This window comes from Peromyscus leucopus, chromosome 6 (assembly GCF_004664715.2).
Source record: "Peromyscus leucopus breed LL Stock chromosome 6, UCI_PerLeu_2.1, whole genome shotgun sequence".
Lineage (NCBI taxonomy): Eukaryota > Metazoa > Chordata > Mammalia > Rodentia > Cricetidae > Peromyscus > Peromyscus leucopus.
This window is the reverse complement of record NC_051068.1, coordinates 116,464,633-116,481,471: the sequence shown is the minus strand read 5'-3', so window position 1 is coordinate 116,481,471 and position 16,839 is coordinate 116,464,633. Positions and strand designations below refer to the sequence as shown.

The window sequence follows — 16,839 nt, the reverse complement described above, 5'->3', positions numbered from 1 at the left end:
AAACGTCCAGCACCTGGCCTTCTACAGAAAAGCTTGCTGAACCCTCTTCTATGCTATTCATAGTCTTGAATAGTTAGCCTTCATAGTCTTAGCCTTCAAGTTTCACAGGTCACGGATTCGTTTTTAAAAGGAGAAGCACGGATATTTGTCACTGACCTATTTCCAGGTGGTCATGTGGCCATCATGGTCTATCGACATGGTCACTTCAGCAGGAGGCACCAAACAACCCTTTATCACAGACCCTCCCATTATTTCATCCACCTTTCTACTTTTTAAACTCAAAGAATCAACACATTCTCCATCTCACATATTTTTAACAAAAGCAGTGATCTTTACCATTGTACTAACATATAAATATGTATATAAAAGCAGATACAATATACTAGTAATGGACGAAAACTTGTTGCATACAAACACAGCTTTAAAAGAAGACTATTAGAACACCATTCCAACAAAATGTCAGTATTATCCCCTTCTAGACAAGAACTTAACATACTATTTCCTTAAAAGCTGTGAACCATACCATAATGTCTACACCCAAGAGGATGGAAATTTGTTTTCAACCAAAGACAGAATTTCTCTATGAACACACATGTCCTTATGAGCCATGCCAAAATAATTTTTACTTCTTGCTCTTAGAGCATCTTATGTAACAAAACAGAATTTTCAATAAAATCATATGTATACTTATTTTATCATTGTCTACCAGAAACTACCCAGGGACAAAGTCTTGTTTAACTGTATGTCTAGCACTCAGAAAGTGTTCAGTAAGTACTTTCTGATGACAGATAAATAAATGAAGACTGAAGTTCCATCTTTCTTTGGCTGTAAAAGTCTTCCTATTTCTGGAGGCTGAAGAGATGGCTTGGCTAGCAGTTAAGAGTGCATACTGTTCTTACAGAGAACCTGAGTTCAGTTCCCAGAACCCATTGTTGGATGCTGATAATTACAGGGAGAGCTGATGCCTCCACTGGTATGTGTACTCATGTGTGCACTCATGCAAATACATGTACACACACACACACAAATTAACATATGTTTAAAAGACATGCTATTCTTCTAAAACACAGAAATACAGGCTCATGATGAAGAAAAATACTGAGGTGCATATCTTTACAAATGATAAAATTATTTCAACTCACTGGAGAATAATAAACTCATAATTTTAAGGAGCCTTTGTATTAGTGATACAAAAATTTAAATGCCTGTGAGTAAACTTAACATGATATGAAAGATCTCATCACTGAAAGCTGTAAACATCGATGAAAGAAAATGAAGATGGAAATAGATGAAAATAGAGGGCACATTCACTGATGTAAAGAAGCAATATTATGGTGACATCCAACCAAAGCAGTTTACAGATCAGTGTAGTTCCCACCTACACTCCAGCGAGGTCCTTCACATCTGCCTCTTGATGTTTCTTGTTTATTCACTCTTCTAGTCTACTTTTGGAGACAGGATCTTTTCTAGCCCATTCCAGCTGAGGACAGCTTTGGAATCCAGACCCTCCTGCTACTACCTCCCGAGTGCTATGCTGACAGGTGCTCCTCACAACATCAGGCTTCCCTTCTAGTGGTTTATACCTTCATAGACACAATACTAGACTCTGCAATGGCTTTTTAATCAGATCCACAATGCTGTTTCTACATTCCAAGAGTCATATGCATGATTTTGGAAATCCTACTTCTCAAATGTGATGTGCTATTTGTATTCTCAAGTAGCAAAAGTAGGTGTTTACTAGGAACACGGAAGTCTGCAGCCCACCACTAAGTGGCCCCAGGACAATCTGAAAACATTAGAGATAGTGCCCTGTAGCCCTAACTTCATTACTGTGCTACCTGGCTACAGCAAGTTATTTAAATTGTCAAAAATATCAACTTTGTAAAAGTATAGAATAGGATTAATTACATTTACCAAAACATTTATGGCTATTAAGTAATAAAATATAGCCAAAGTGCCTGGTGCCCCACAAGTTTTCTATAATGAGTACCTATTATTATTATTATTATTATTATCATTATTATTATTTTTGGTAACGTACTCAGTTAAAGACCCATTGGAGGCTAGCATGTATCATGGGTATCCAGTCTGCATAATCTTTCATTACCTAGGAAACCTGTCATTCACACCACTCAGGAGGTTGACAGATTATTAACAGCTGTACTCTAGGCATGTGTAGCTTAGAAACAGGAGCGGGTGGCTGACATTTTATAAGAAAATGACAACAAGACTCAGAATGTGCTGAGGTCAAGTATAATGTGCTGGTAAAATGTGATGTGGCATTAACCTTTCCTCTTTGGTTAAACCATGCTCATAGCTTCTGGCTCTCTTCCTTCAAGGAAACAGATCTTATGATTTAGTAGACCCTTTTGAAGCTAGCTACCTCCCCTTTCATGAAAAAAAGAAAAAGCCTGGAACATAATGAAATGAATTTATACCAAACTAATTCCATGGTAATTTTACCCAAGAACAGCCCTAGCCATTCTGTCAAGTGAGGGTTTATGCTGAACACTTCTGCAAACACTTTCAATTCCTTCAAAATACTTTCTGTTTCCATTACAGATATGTTTCCATATTTCATGGAAACTAACACTATTTGGCAATATTTTAAAAGTGAGTTTCCAGGTTGTCTTAGGATATTACAAGGTAAAACTTTGGTTTGCTCTTCCTTTCAAATTTGCTAAATATTAGCTCAGATCTTCCTAACCATTAGCACCAAGGATGTACGTCAAGGGTGGGACACATTGATGGTCACTGTATGAAAAGAAAAGAGCCTGGAAGCTGGAGATTGAAATCTTGGATCCTGACCTCTCAAACCACAGCTTACAGATTGTGCAAACTGGACACATTTCATGGCAATAGGAAAACTTAGGGTAGTCACCTTAAGACTAGAAAAATGTATCTAGTCTTAAGATTTCTTTGGGTTTCTGTTTCTTCTTCAGTTTTCATGCTTTTTTGGCTTTGAATGAACTGCTTAGAAGTCATCCAGGGATCACTCATCAAGGCATCTGTGATTCTGAAGATTTTATAATGAAAGGTGGAATACTTGTCTTTTCACTAGTCACACCATTTAGCACAGCAAGGAAGAGAGCAGACAGTAGTTAGGCTGCACATGAAATCTCCTTATATTGGTAAGGTAAGAAATGTGTGAAGCCAAACTCAGTAAGCTGAGCTACACTTTAAGAAATGTCAGGGTGACCAGACTATAAGGCAATCATGAATTTCATCAAGTGGGAAGAAATGTGATAACTGAAAATTAATGTAATCAAGAACACCTTATGGAAAATATTCTCACATCTTTTATTTAAGGTAATAGATCACTGAAAGATTGCCACTGTTGGTGGTTTCCCAAAGATATCTGTTCTAAGAATATGACTACATGGCTTTGAGTATCATAACAGTAAAAAGAGTTCCATAGAAGTTACTATTCTCCTCATAGCAATGGCCATTGAAGTCATTGGCCCTAAATGCTCAGTGGTTAAAAAAGCACTTGGATTCCGAACACCCACGTTAGGTAGCTCATAACCACTTGTAACTCCAACTCTAGGGGATCTGACACCCTCTTCTGGCTTCTGTAAACATTTGCAGTCATGTGCAAATACTCCCACACAGAAACACACATACACATAACTACGTAAATCAATAGACTGTCTGGTTCTGTTTGCTCAGCTTCAGAAGCATGTACTGAGATCGGAAGAGGGAAAAGCTGCCAAGTTGGCAGAGGAGAGGAAAAGCAGGGTTATTAAACTTCTTAGAAGAAAGTCAGGGATTCCTAGAACTGGAATTATTCTTTGACAGCATATATCGCAGAATGTTCCTGACAAATAATAAATAGCTTAGGAATTTAAAGACAGTTGTACACCAAGGACTAGCTACACTCCTTCCCTGTTTTATCTGCACTGATAATTCCTGTAGGACCCAGCTCTTTGTAAGCACTATTAAACTTAAAATTCTTTAAGCAAGAATTTTAGCTATTTAAGTGACAAGGTGTAAATACTGTTAGAGGTATATTTTAAATATCATAATTGTGAAAACTCTGAGAATATTTGGGAATACTAAATTCTTGTCCTTGAATCTTCAAATAGTGACATGCCAGGATTTTGAAAACACTAAGAAACATTGCTGATGCATACATTTATCACTGTTGAAAATGCATGTAGGTTTTTGAATAAGAAATTAAAAAGAGAAATTGGGGACTTAGGAGATGCATTTATAGAAATCAAGTTTGTTATTTTTAATAAAAATAATAAAGAAAATTGGAGATTTGGGGGGGCACATTTATAGAAATCAATTCTTGGAATCCAAGAAATGACTGTAAATGAACACCGACATAAAATGTAGATAACACTGCTGATCTTGACAGACGCAACAGGAAATGTTTTCCCTAATTAGTAGGAGTAGAGAAAGAAAAAGTCACTCAGTTAAGGCAATTAAATGACCATAAAATCATCTAAAGTGAAAAATGCAGCACTACTGTATACTGGGCTATTTCAGATTTCAAACATTGTTGTCATGAAGTGCAACTATATATTCTGTATCTTTCAAGAGGAGAAGTTCTTTTGGCAACAAAATTCTAGACTAGAAGTGTATTCATAGGACCTGGAACTTAAGATAAAACACGATCTGAGAGTTACAGAAGGGCCCAAATACTCTTTAGGCAAATTAGATTTTTGATTAGTTCAATAGAAGAACTAATGTATTATAGAAGAAAGTCCTTCATATCACATCCTTAATGAGAAAAAATATATCAGAATTGGGAAGGTACTTTAGTGTGGTAATTTACCAAGTACTCAAAAGGTCTTTACATCATCAAGGCCAAATTGTTGTTCAATTAATAAGAAAACATGTTTAAATTAATATCAAGCTTATCTGATGCTTACAGTGTCTTTGCAAGATCCAGGCCAAACGGCTTTTCAGCAAAAATTAAAAGTGTGCATATGGCATGAGGTCTGGGTTTTGAGCTTGGAAGTCTGGGTTTGAATCAAGGTTTAGTTATGGAACTTTGAATCAGTTATTTCCTGTTCTCTGGTTTCCTTGCTGTAGAAATTGGGGGTTGAGGAGCCTCTGAGAATTAAATAAGACATCCCAGCACTGGCTGATGCTGGAAACATACCAAAGGATCAGTAAATGCATTTTTTTTTTAAAAAAAATTTCAGTCACAGAAATCTAGCATCATGGTAGTCCGTGCCCACTTTGGACAGCACTGGAAACCATTGGTTTTTCGACTGTGTGGAACTAATCCAGAGTGATTAAGTAAATAATGCTAGGAAATTTAATATATGAAATTTGAAAAGACGTCATTTATTAGAATTTTAACTTTGGATCCTGACTATAGTGTGTCACACACTACACACTTTCTAAGCAAGTTGACACTCAAATGCTATAGTTTAATTCTTTGACTAACCATAGAAACAAAAAAAGCTTCAATCATATTAGACATTTTTCATAAGGTGATCTACGTACTACACTGAAAGGTCTTTTCTTGGCAAACACATAGATAAAAAACTTACCTTTTGGTGACTGAGGATTACCTGGAAGTAGTAATGATTCCTGTGACTTAACTTCCCCTGTCTATTTTTACTAATATTAATGGTAAAACTAAGACTATCAGAGTCTTTTTTCTTATCAGAACACCTGGATTAATAATTGTAAACAAATTAAGCTTATAAAATGTCTTTGTAGAACAATCTACTTCTTAAATCTTAAAATAGGCTAAGGGGAAATTTACTCACTGAGACAAACTATTTCACTCACTTGCTTTGTGACAATTGACCTTGAACACTGTAAATATTTTCATCTTTGTCAACTCATTACTTGATTATGTAGGTTTGTTAAAAAACTTTCTTTTTGTGTATTTGCGTGTATGCAGTACATGTGTATGTGTGTGTGTGTATGTGTGTGTGTGTGTGTGTGTGTGTGTGTGTAGTATGTGTGTTGTATGTGGGTGGAGACCAGAATTGATATTAGGTGTCCTCTTCTACTGTTTCTCACCTTATTTTTTGAGGCAGAGTCTCTCCCTGATCATACAGCTCACTGCTCCAGCTAGACTGACTGTCCAGCAAGCTCCAGGATCTGCTTTTTAACTCATAGCCCTGAGACTGCAGATGAGTCCTGCAGATCCAGTGTCTACGGCAGAAAGCACTTTCTGACTGAAACATCTTCCCAAGCTCATAGAAATTATTTTCAATGTTTTTTCTCATTGTTGAAATAGATCCTAATTAAAATTATTGTTAATAGACACAATATAAATATTATATGCAAGGCATATGAGGTGGCTTAGCAATGTATGACACTCTTGCAGAAGACCCAACTTCAGAGCTCCAGAGCTCTAGCCCTGGTCTGGCAGTTCACAACTGCATGTAAAGCCAGCTCCTCTGGCCCTCTTCTGGTGGTTGTAGGCACTGCACTCAAAAGCACACAAAAATAAAAAAGCATCTTAAAAAATTACATGGAGCTTTCTGCTACAACAGTAATGAACCTAAACAAACCGCATTTTGATAAAAATAATTATATACTCTATATATCATGCCTCTGCTTGATTCCTACCCTTCAAATCTTAAGTCAGATTATCAACACACACTATTTTTTCATCTAATTAGCTTTTTGTTGTTGTTTATTCATTGAGATGGTGTTTGTTGTGTAGACCACGTTGGTCTTGAATTCAGGAACCTCCTGCTCTAGCCTCTAATCATTGAGTACTGGCATTTCAGGCATTTGTCACCATGCCTTGTTTATGCTACTCTTTTTAAAAGGTCAGTTTTAGACTGAAATAAATGGAACTGAAATGGAATGTCAAATACTAAAAAGAAAAATGCCCCCGAGGTCATAAACATGGCCCATATTCACTGAAAATATCCACTGTTTTTTCTTCACATCTCTTTGTGTTGTTTTTTATTTGTCGATAGAGTCTAAATTTATTCCAATTCTTGGTTAGATCATGGTTAACGTAGTTCCCAGGAAACACAGAGGGTGAAAAAATAAAAATAAGAGTATAAAGCAAGCTTACGGTTTCACCAATTTTCCCAATATCTCCTTGGTCTCCTACTTCTCCCTGTTGATCAGGAATATAACATTGCAAAAATGACAATTTTTCAATAACAATAGTCATCACAGTTTATCTGTTTCCATTTTACATAATTACATAGTTGTAACAGAAAAAACAAAGTCAATTTCAGTTATTCAAGTTTATTTATAGTATTTTTGTGAAATCTGGCCTTTTTTCCCTTTTTATTCCAACAATAATTATCTACATATTGAAGTCACATTCCCTTATTCATTACTGTGAGTCATTTTAAAGACATATTTAAGGCTGGAGAGGCAGCTCTTGCACAGGACACAGGTTAGATTCCAGCACCCATGTAGCTCACAACCATCTGTAAATCCAGTTCAGTGGGATCCAATGCCCTCTTCTGGCCTCCATGCACACTGCACTCGTGAAGTGTACACAGAGATACATACAGGCAAACACCTGTACACATTAAAACCTTTAAAGGCACCTACTGCCAAGCCCAAAGACCTAAAGCCTTGATGTCAATGCTCAGGACCCACAGAGTGGAAGGGAAGAGCCAAACCCTTAACATTGTCCACTGACCTTCATTGTTCACTGTGGCATGTGTGCACACCCACATACAGAAATCATAAATGTAAAAGTATTTTTTTTTTTTTTGGTTTTTCGAGACAGGGTTTCTCTTGTGTAGCTTTGCGCCTTTCCTGGAACTCACTTGTAGCCAGGCTGCCTCGAACTCACAGAGATCCGCCTGCTCTGCTCCAAGTGCTGGGATTAAAGGCGTGCGCCACCACCGCCCGGTGTAAAAGTATTTTTAAAACAAATAAAAGGTACTGTGAAAGATGTTAAGAGTATAATTAAAGCCCTTGCCCCAGAGGATGCTGTTTCCAACACAGATAATCCTAAAGATGTCTTCAGAGCAAGGGTCTGTGAGCTCCAGTCAGCAGAGCTGGCCACCAGAAGGGGTATTTGTTCATGGCTTCTGAGGCACAATCCTGTAGTCCATGAGCTCTGTGGACCCAGAGGTTTCCTCCACTCATCAGTAATAAATTTGGCCTAATCTTAGTTATTTGGCACCAATTTCTAACGTAAGAGAATCCTGTTATGGTTTTTTTATTTCTCCCACTTAATTTTAGTGCAGGGGTTTTAGCATGTCTGATTTGGGGTGCTGCTCCCCAGTCGGCTACTGGTGAGGTGTAAAACATACTATATGACCCAAATTACTCTTCATAACTCCAAATGATGGGTTATAGAACTCACTGGAGCGGTCCCTGTAAGCAGGAGGTGTCGAAAGGGATGAGAAAGGGCCACTTCAGTGAGGGGAACACATGTAAGAGAAGGTAAGGGCTAATTAATGAAAGTAGAAGACTGATTGTGAGTTATCACATACAGTGAGTGTGATAGGGACCTATGATTCTTTCTATAAAAATGATAATTTTAAAATGAATAATGAAATTGAAGTGTGGAGTAGCAAGATATTAAGATGCAAACAATATGGCGGACACTGGTGACGAGTGGCATGGACTGGTATGAACTGACAGATATAGTAAGTGGAGAATACACATCGGATCTCAAAATCTTTGTATAAATTGTGGATTACAAAGTATCTCAATAATGTTTTCAATATTGATTACACATGAAAAGGATGGCACTGTTATGGCTTGTATTAGCTATATTATTAAAATTAAGTTTATTTTTCTCTCTATTCTACATTGTGGCTCACATCTGTGTCTAATGTTACATGTCTACAGGATCTTACTGCTTTTAAGCACTGGAACCTAATAGCCATCCTTAGCAATAGTCTGTACAAGCTTTCTGTTCCATTGGTACACATATAGAGGACTGGAAACAGTGAGGCATGGTAGGACGCAGTACCTAGTTATTGATAAAGAACTCATCTGACAACTTTCTAAGGAAATTGATGGCAGAATAATCTTTGAGTAATTAATCTTTTAATCTGCCTCTTTCCTCTATCCAAAATTGTCTTTTCCCACCAAAGAAAATGTGCCTTTGTCTCTCACAGAAGGTTTGATTGACAGCCAAGAGTGGAAGTGGCCCCCATCTTGTTTTAACATTCAGAGTTGGAAGGTAAGGGAAGAGGAGCCTTGGCTTTAGAGAGAAGAGAGAAAGGGAGGGAAGAGGGAGAGAAGGGAGAAACAGAGGGAGGGGAGCAGGGACAGATGTGGGGTGAGAGAATAGAATAAGGGAAGAGATGAGGGAGGGGAGAAGAGAGACCGCCAGGCGGTGGAGGAAGGTGGTGCAGAAAAGGAGGGAGGGAGGGAAGGAAGGGAATAAGGGAAAAGGAGAGGAGAGGGAGGGGAGGGAGGTGAAAGAGAGACAGAGAGAGAGAGATAGACATAGAAGACAGAAACAGAGACAGACAGACAGACAGAGAGACGGAGACAAAGACTAGGGTTGAGTGGCAGGCGGTGACCCTTCACCAACTCCCGAGTGTTTCACTGAGCACAGCCACATGGTGCACAGGTCTCCGGAGCACTGGCAGCTCAGGAGGGATGGCCACTGAAGGATTTCTTCAGGTTCCTGGGTAACAAAGACTTGCTGTGGTGAGATTCTAGGGAGGGCAGCCTGTTACCAGTGACTGAGGTTAAGCTGCTAGCTAATTTGCCTCATTGTGGCTCAACGTTGAATTTCTTAGTGCTATTTGGCAGGATAGAGACTAAACTCAGGATGCTTAAACTTTCTGGTTTTAAATCAGTTTTCTGGAGTTTATATATATATATATATAATTTGAGAAAGCCAGGCACACATCCTCCTAGTATGTTTTATCTGTCTACATGTTGATACATTAAAAATGCTTTAAGTCATCTCCCTTCATTGACTTGATGTCTAGCTTTTTCTTAGGATTTAATATCATAAAAATTATGTGTTTGATATATATGAAACAAACCTTAACTTGGGAAATTTGGTAATAATACTCTGTCTCTTTCATGAGTTTTAAATTTGAAAATTCAACAATCCCTATAAACTGGTATCTTCCATTCATCAAATCTCTGTGTTGTTTTGTATCTGTGGTTGTAAAGGATTATCTAAGACACAGAGGTGAAGCAAGAAACTATGAATGGCTGGCACATCCTTTCAAAGTACCACAGTGATAAAGGCTACTCAGTGACTGTGTAAGGACAGACTCAGGTGGACCTACTGTTAGCTGTTTATTGAAGAACCAATGCTTAATAAGAGACATTAACATATATATTTATTGCCCCAAATCTAATCCAAAAATATTACCCTGACATTTTTATTAAGTTGCATAAAACTTATTATTGCTTTGTATCTCATATTGCAAAAGTTTATAAAATGTATTCTAACATTTCTTTATTAAATTGTACACCTATGCAAATGCAGATGTAGCTACATGGCTTATAATTTGCTGTTTGAACAGTTTTTAACATCTTACTGGTACATCCTAAGTTGAAATTTGCTCATTTAATTTGTACTGATTAATTTTGCTTGAAAAAGGTCACAACTTTATCCTTTTGAAATTTTATATTTTCAAATTGACAAAAACTTCATGCACTTTACCTTTAAGCCTTCTGGCCCTGGTTCCCCCATATACCCTTTTCGACCTGGTTTTCCCTAAAAGAAAGAAAGAACAATAACCATAAAAACATATTTAGTACTCATCACTTATAAAGGTGTTCTAAGGTTTAAGACAGTGGTTCTCAGCTTGTGGTTTGTGATCCCTGTGGGGTCACATATCAGATACTTACATAATGATTCATAACAGTAGCAAAATTACAGTTATGAAGTAGTGACAAAATAATTTTGTGGTTGGGGGGTCACCACAACATGAGGAACTGTATTAAAGGGTTGCAGCATTAGGAAGGTTGAGAATCACTGTTTTTGGAAATGCATTCTGTTCTACAAAATGGATAACTTCAAAATATTCGATGCTCTCTTATCATATTTATTAGCCAATTATACTATAAATACTTGAGTGCCTCCAACGAGTCATGCACAGATCTCAATTGTCAGGATGAAGAGAACACTACACACCTGCCTCCATAGAGCTTACACTTCAGTGAGGATGATAAAAATCTTAAATGTATACTATATGTATGCATGTATACATATGCATATAATATAATATTACATGTATGTATGTTCTATGTTGCACATATATGTATACTATGTAAATAAAACATGAGGCAGTGACAGACAGGAGTATAGCGGGGAAAAGAGAGAGGAGAATTGGGAAACAGGAAGAAGGAGGGAGAGACATGCAGCACGCAGGACAAGCAGATGTAGAGACTCTGGTAAGCCACCAGCCAGTGGCAAGGTATAGATTTATAGAAATGGATTAATTTAAGATAAAAGACAGTTAGCAAGAAGCCTGCAGGCCATACAGTTTATAAGTGATATAAGCGTCTGAGTGATTATTTTATAAGTGGATTGTGGGACTGCGGGGCTTGGGGAACTGGAGAGAAGCCTCCAGCAACAAATGGCGCCAACGGCTCGAGTTTCCACCTTAAACCTGAGAATATTTAATAACCAATTCTAAACAGAGCCAAAACAGGTTCCTGCTTCTTGGCTCATACGGGCAGCTAGATGCGGCAAAACGCAAGGTTGGACACTGGCGGGTTCCTGCGGTGCGTCTGACGGCAGTATGGCGGAAATGAGGCATCTGCCAGCGGCAAATTAAGCTGTGTGGTAGATTTAGTCTTTACTAGTATTTTAAAAAAAAAAAGAGGTTTCTGGCTACACGCTGCTTTGATAAAAGCTTAGACCACTATTTCTGAGACTTGATGACTCCAGAGCTGGCGGAAAATGTACCACCGCATGTTGGGAAGCTGAAGTGGCGGAGCCAGCAGCACAGCGCCGTTTCAGGCTTACAATGGTGCAGTTTAAAGCAATAGGCTCAAGGCTCAAGGTAATATAAAACATAAGCCACATAAAGATGGCTACCACAGAGAATCTGGATTATGTTCTCTTTGATATTCATAACTAAAGAAAAAATTTGATTACAAAAGCTGTTGAGTTATGCCAAAATGTATATTTTAAAGGTACCTTGACTTCAAAATTTGGATATAAGGATATGTTACTTTGGAAAAAGAGGTTCTGCTTTTGTTTCCACAGAAAGCCAGAGGCTGTGGACTTGTTCCAGATTAAGATACATCAGGTTTCACCAGCCAAGACCCCCTGAAAGGACTCCGATGACACCATGGCCCAGATGATCCAACATCCAGATCAGTTTCAAGGCAACTGGTTCACACAATACAGCCTCACGGACTACCCATAGGTCTAAAATTTTCTTTGCGTCCCATAAGATACAGCGCCCTCCAGCAGGAAGTAGTAAGAGATGCTACGCTCAAATTCCAAATATACCAAGCTGGCTTTAGAGGTGGAATTGGCTCACTCCCCTCTAAACCAGACATATTGCTTAAAAAAAAATGGTTAAGTGATTCTTGTGTCCAAATCAGAAGAGCCTCTGGTGTGGGACAGAGAAAAACCAATATTTTTATTTAAAACAGGTTGATTATAAATGTGATCTCTTTCTAAAAAAAAAGGGGGATATGATATATAGGAGGATATGGAGATGATAAGATAAAGGGTAGATTAATGAACTACTTTTAAAGAACAACTTGTTTAAAATGTTTTACATTGGTATAGATTTTAGTTTATGTTTAAAATGTTTTACATTGGTATAAAATTTTAGTTCATTGATACAAACTTGAAGTTAATTTTGTTATACTGTATATATATATATATTTTCTATTCTTGTTTGAGGTATTATGTTTATATAACTCATTTAAAATTGTAATGGATAATTAAAAAATAGATTAATAATTAGTCATCTATGATAATCATATCTGTAGCCATGTTAGTTAAGTCTTCTAGGTATACATAGATATATTTCAGATAGATAGGTAATCTTCAAACACTTCATAGACCTGGAGAATATGGCATTTAAATAACTTAGAATTCTGTTGACGTGAGACACAATTGCTCCTGGCTGCACCAATTTGATCCGAGAGAATGTTGGGCTTCTAAGACATTTCCATTTGGAAGTTTGTCTTTTTGGCACAAAATGGCCTACTGGGCAAAGAACTGCCCTTGCCTTGATGGCTGACAGTACAAATGCAATGCTGTCCTTTCTGGACAAGCGGGACACAAGGAAAGCGACCACTGTACTCTGCCAAGACAGGGTAAGATGGTCTCTTAAAATTCCTGCTTCTAAAAATGGTCTGTCAGATACTCTAGGCCTGTAGCCAATTTGAATGCACCAACAATGCTAAAAAACATTAGGTGACTGTCCAGGCTGCCAGCTGTCTTGGTCTACTTTTGCAAGATTCCCGAAAGTTGCTTGCATCCATCTACCATTTCTCAGGTACCATTATGTTCCTTCTCAGGTCTTTGATGTGGTTGAAGACTAGATAGTCATAATTTCCTCAGTTATGATAAAAGATAAGTTAGCTATAAAACCTTAAACTCATAAATATAAGATAGATAGGACATCTTCTTTAATATTATAACTATAATTCTTGCTTGGTAATTGTTTTGTTATATGTAATTTTACTATGTTAAAGTTAAAACCTTCCTTTTTAAAAAAAGAAGAAAAGGGGAAGTGCTGTGGATATTACTCTATGTAAATAAAACACTGATGGCCAGTGACCAGACAGGAAGTATAGGCGGGACAAAGAGAGAGGAGAATTGGGGAAACAGGAAGAAGGAGGGAGAGACACTGCAGCCACCGCCAGGACAAGCAGCATGTAGAGACTCTGGTAAGCCACCAGCCACGTGGCAAGGTATAGATTTATAGAAATGGATTAATTTAAGATAAAAGAGCAGTTAGCAAGAAGCCTGCCACGGCCATACAGTTTATAAGTGATATAAGCGTCTGAGTGATTATTTTATAAGTGGATTGTGGGACTGCGGGGCTTGGGGAACCTGGAGAGAAGCCCTCCAGCAACATGTGTGTGTGTGTGTGTGTGTGTGTGTGTGTGTGTGTGTGTGTGTGTGAAGGGCTCACAAGCAGAGTACTTGCAACTATCACTTGAACTTCTGCTTGGCTATGTCCTCTGATGCTGATACAGCCAACATGACCTTTCCACCCTTCTAGGTCTGTCTGGTCTTGAACCTGACCCTATTCCTGCTCTCGGACTGGATTCAGTCTTTCACCTGAATATAAGATTAGAAATTTAGCTCAGAGTGAAATAATTTAATTTTTCTGATATTGACAATTTTTCAGCAATCCGTTTTTATTAAAACTGATTGGAAAGTGCCATAAAGAAAACATTCATTTTCATTCTCAATGTACAACTAATAAACATCTCAGGACAGTATATAATATCATAATAAATCTACACTGTAAACAAGTACCATTGGAGCCAATACATTTAGAATCCTTGAAACTAAGCCATTCTGGACCATGGTGGTGGCATTATGACTTATGGCCCCTTTTAAGCTCCAGCACACTTTTTTTTGTGTGGGAATACCCCTGAAAATGTAATATGAAAACCTTATTTTCATATAGTATCTTGCAGAGTTTTCAATATTGGGCTGATTCATATGATATGCTTATAGCCATCCTACTTCCCAAACTGACCCTCAACCAACCAAAGTGAAATAATACTGAATATTATAGAGTATGGTTCTGTTGTTTTCCAGGGAAGTGAATTTTAAATGAGATCAGTTTTGCTAGTCTCAAATAATTTTGCTGTTATGTTCTCTTTCTTACAAAAAACAATGTTTCCTTTTCAGTGGTATGGAGCCAACATGTGTGTCTGTGAGATAAAGGCACAAGTAAATAATTTCTATCTGCCTAAATACAAAGCAAAGCTTAAGAATGTGTAATTTGTGACATTCTCAAATAAAAAAAACTTAGACATATGTCACATGAGTTAAATGCCTCTTAAATATAGCATATACATCCTAATTATTTAAAATGCAAGCTTTGGTCATGTATAAAAACATTTGACTTTATTTCCAAAACTTAGAAAACAGTAGTTTGTATATCACAAGATGGCACTATCTGGTTACAAGTAGGGGCAACTACCCACTAGTTTTCTATAATTTCTATACTGACACATTGATAAGTCAGAGTTTTCCACAAGTATTTCTAAAATTATTTTATTTGGTACTACTGAGAACCCTTCAAAATAATTTTCATGATTCCTGATACCATAAAACCAATGGGGGGAATTGAGAAGTGATAATAATATAATCAATGGGTCAAGGATTAAGCTGGGTGGTAGAATTTGCTTAGCTATTCAGGGACCTGGGGTCAGCCCTTAGCCCTGGGAAAATACATCTCAAGAAATATCTAGTTAGCAGCTTACTTTATTTTGGGGGATTTTAGGATCATAATGGCTCCAACTTCTGCCCTCTGTTATTTTAATAACAGAAATTTAATTTAGTAACAGAATTATTTTAATTAATTAATCTTTGAGAGTGTATATATTATGTTTTTCTTTAGCAAACATGCAACAAAAAGTAGTTTCTCTTCACCCAAAATTATAGTTTAATTCTATAACTAAAAATTTTAATCTTTAAAACTTTTGAGATAATAATATAATTCCAACATTTCTCCCTTCCTTTTCCTCCTTCCAAACCCTTCTATTGAGACCAGGTTGTACTGTATACCCGAGGCTAGCCAGGCAGGCCTTTTACTTAGGGCCTTCTTGCCTCCTCCCTAAGTACTGGAGTCACTAGCGTGCACCCCTCACCAAGCTTTAGGGAACCACTCTTGGGATACTTGCCCTTGGTCCTAGTTCTCCAAAGGGTCCAACTGGTCCTTCTTCTCCCTTAAAAATAAATCGGAACAATTCATGGCCTTAAATAGTGTTTAAATATAGAAATCATTATCCTTTGTATTAATTCTGAATCTGAACCACGTTAAGGAATGCTCAAAAATCTTGCTACGACTCTCTTATTTTAGAATCCAAGCATTCCATGTTTTAATATTTTGGTGATTATCTCACCTCAAAAGCGACATGTATCATTGGACTACTTTTTAAATTTGTGGATGGCACATAGTATATACAGGAAATTTGGAGTGGAGGAGAGTAAAGGAAAAGAATCACCAAGATCATTAAAGAGAGTCTCTAATTCGTTGGCTACACAGAAATGCAACTCTGTTTTTGGCAGATGAAAATCAACACACATATTTATGGCATATTTAACAATCACTTATACAGAACATGCTCTAGGCCCATTTGATACTTTATTCATTCACCCATCCCCTCCCCCTCCCTTCCTCCTCCTGCTGCTTCTTCTTTTAAGATTGAGTCTCTTCTATAGCCCATGCTGGCCTCAAACTTGTGATCTCCTGCCTCAGCTTTGAAAGTGATAGGATTATAGGTGGTGCCATCATACCACAAGTTTTTAAATTTTAGTTTTGTCTGAGACTCTAGACACACAAAAGCACATCAGATTCTACCCCACAGGAGCTTACAGAGCACCTCAGACCCTACCCAAATGGTGCTTACTGTCAAACACTGTATTCTCAACTAATTTACACTCACGTCTTAGAGTCAAATTAGCTATAATGCCACAAAATGTAAATATCTGGTTCATTCTTGTAAGGGTCAAAACTGAATGGTAGAAAGAGGTGGGAGATAAACACATCCAAAGATAAGTAACTTCTCGGCATTACTTTCTAACAAGAAAAAAAAGCAAGTATGCTCTATTTCCAAATACACTCATGAAATAGATTGCTCTTTTTCACCTTTAAATGAATAGTTGGTATTATTGGTTTACGTTACTACTCTTGGCAGCATGTACAGACTTCCTTAGTATCACATGCCTTATATAGTTCATAAACAGACGTTTTGCTCAACTCATAAGTCAATTAAATATAATTTATTAAGTCACAA

The 16,839-nt window shown here is 37.4% G+C and overlaps 1 protein-coding gene across 1 annotated transcript in view; it reads right to left on the bottom strand.

Moving 5' to 3' along the window:
- Col24a1 (collagen type XXIV alpha 1 chain) overlaps window positions 1–16,839 on the bottom strand; it is a 269,283-nt gene that overhangs the window by 132,282 nt on the left and 120,162 nt on the right. The window contains 3 exon segments of the mRNA XM_037207167.1: window positions 7,007–7,051; window positions 10,547–10,600; window positions 15,724–15,768. Of these exon segments, the coding sequence (XP_037063062.1) occupies window positions 7,007–7,051; window positions 10,547–10,600; window positions 15,724–15,768 (144 nt within the window).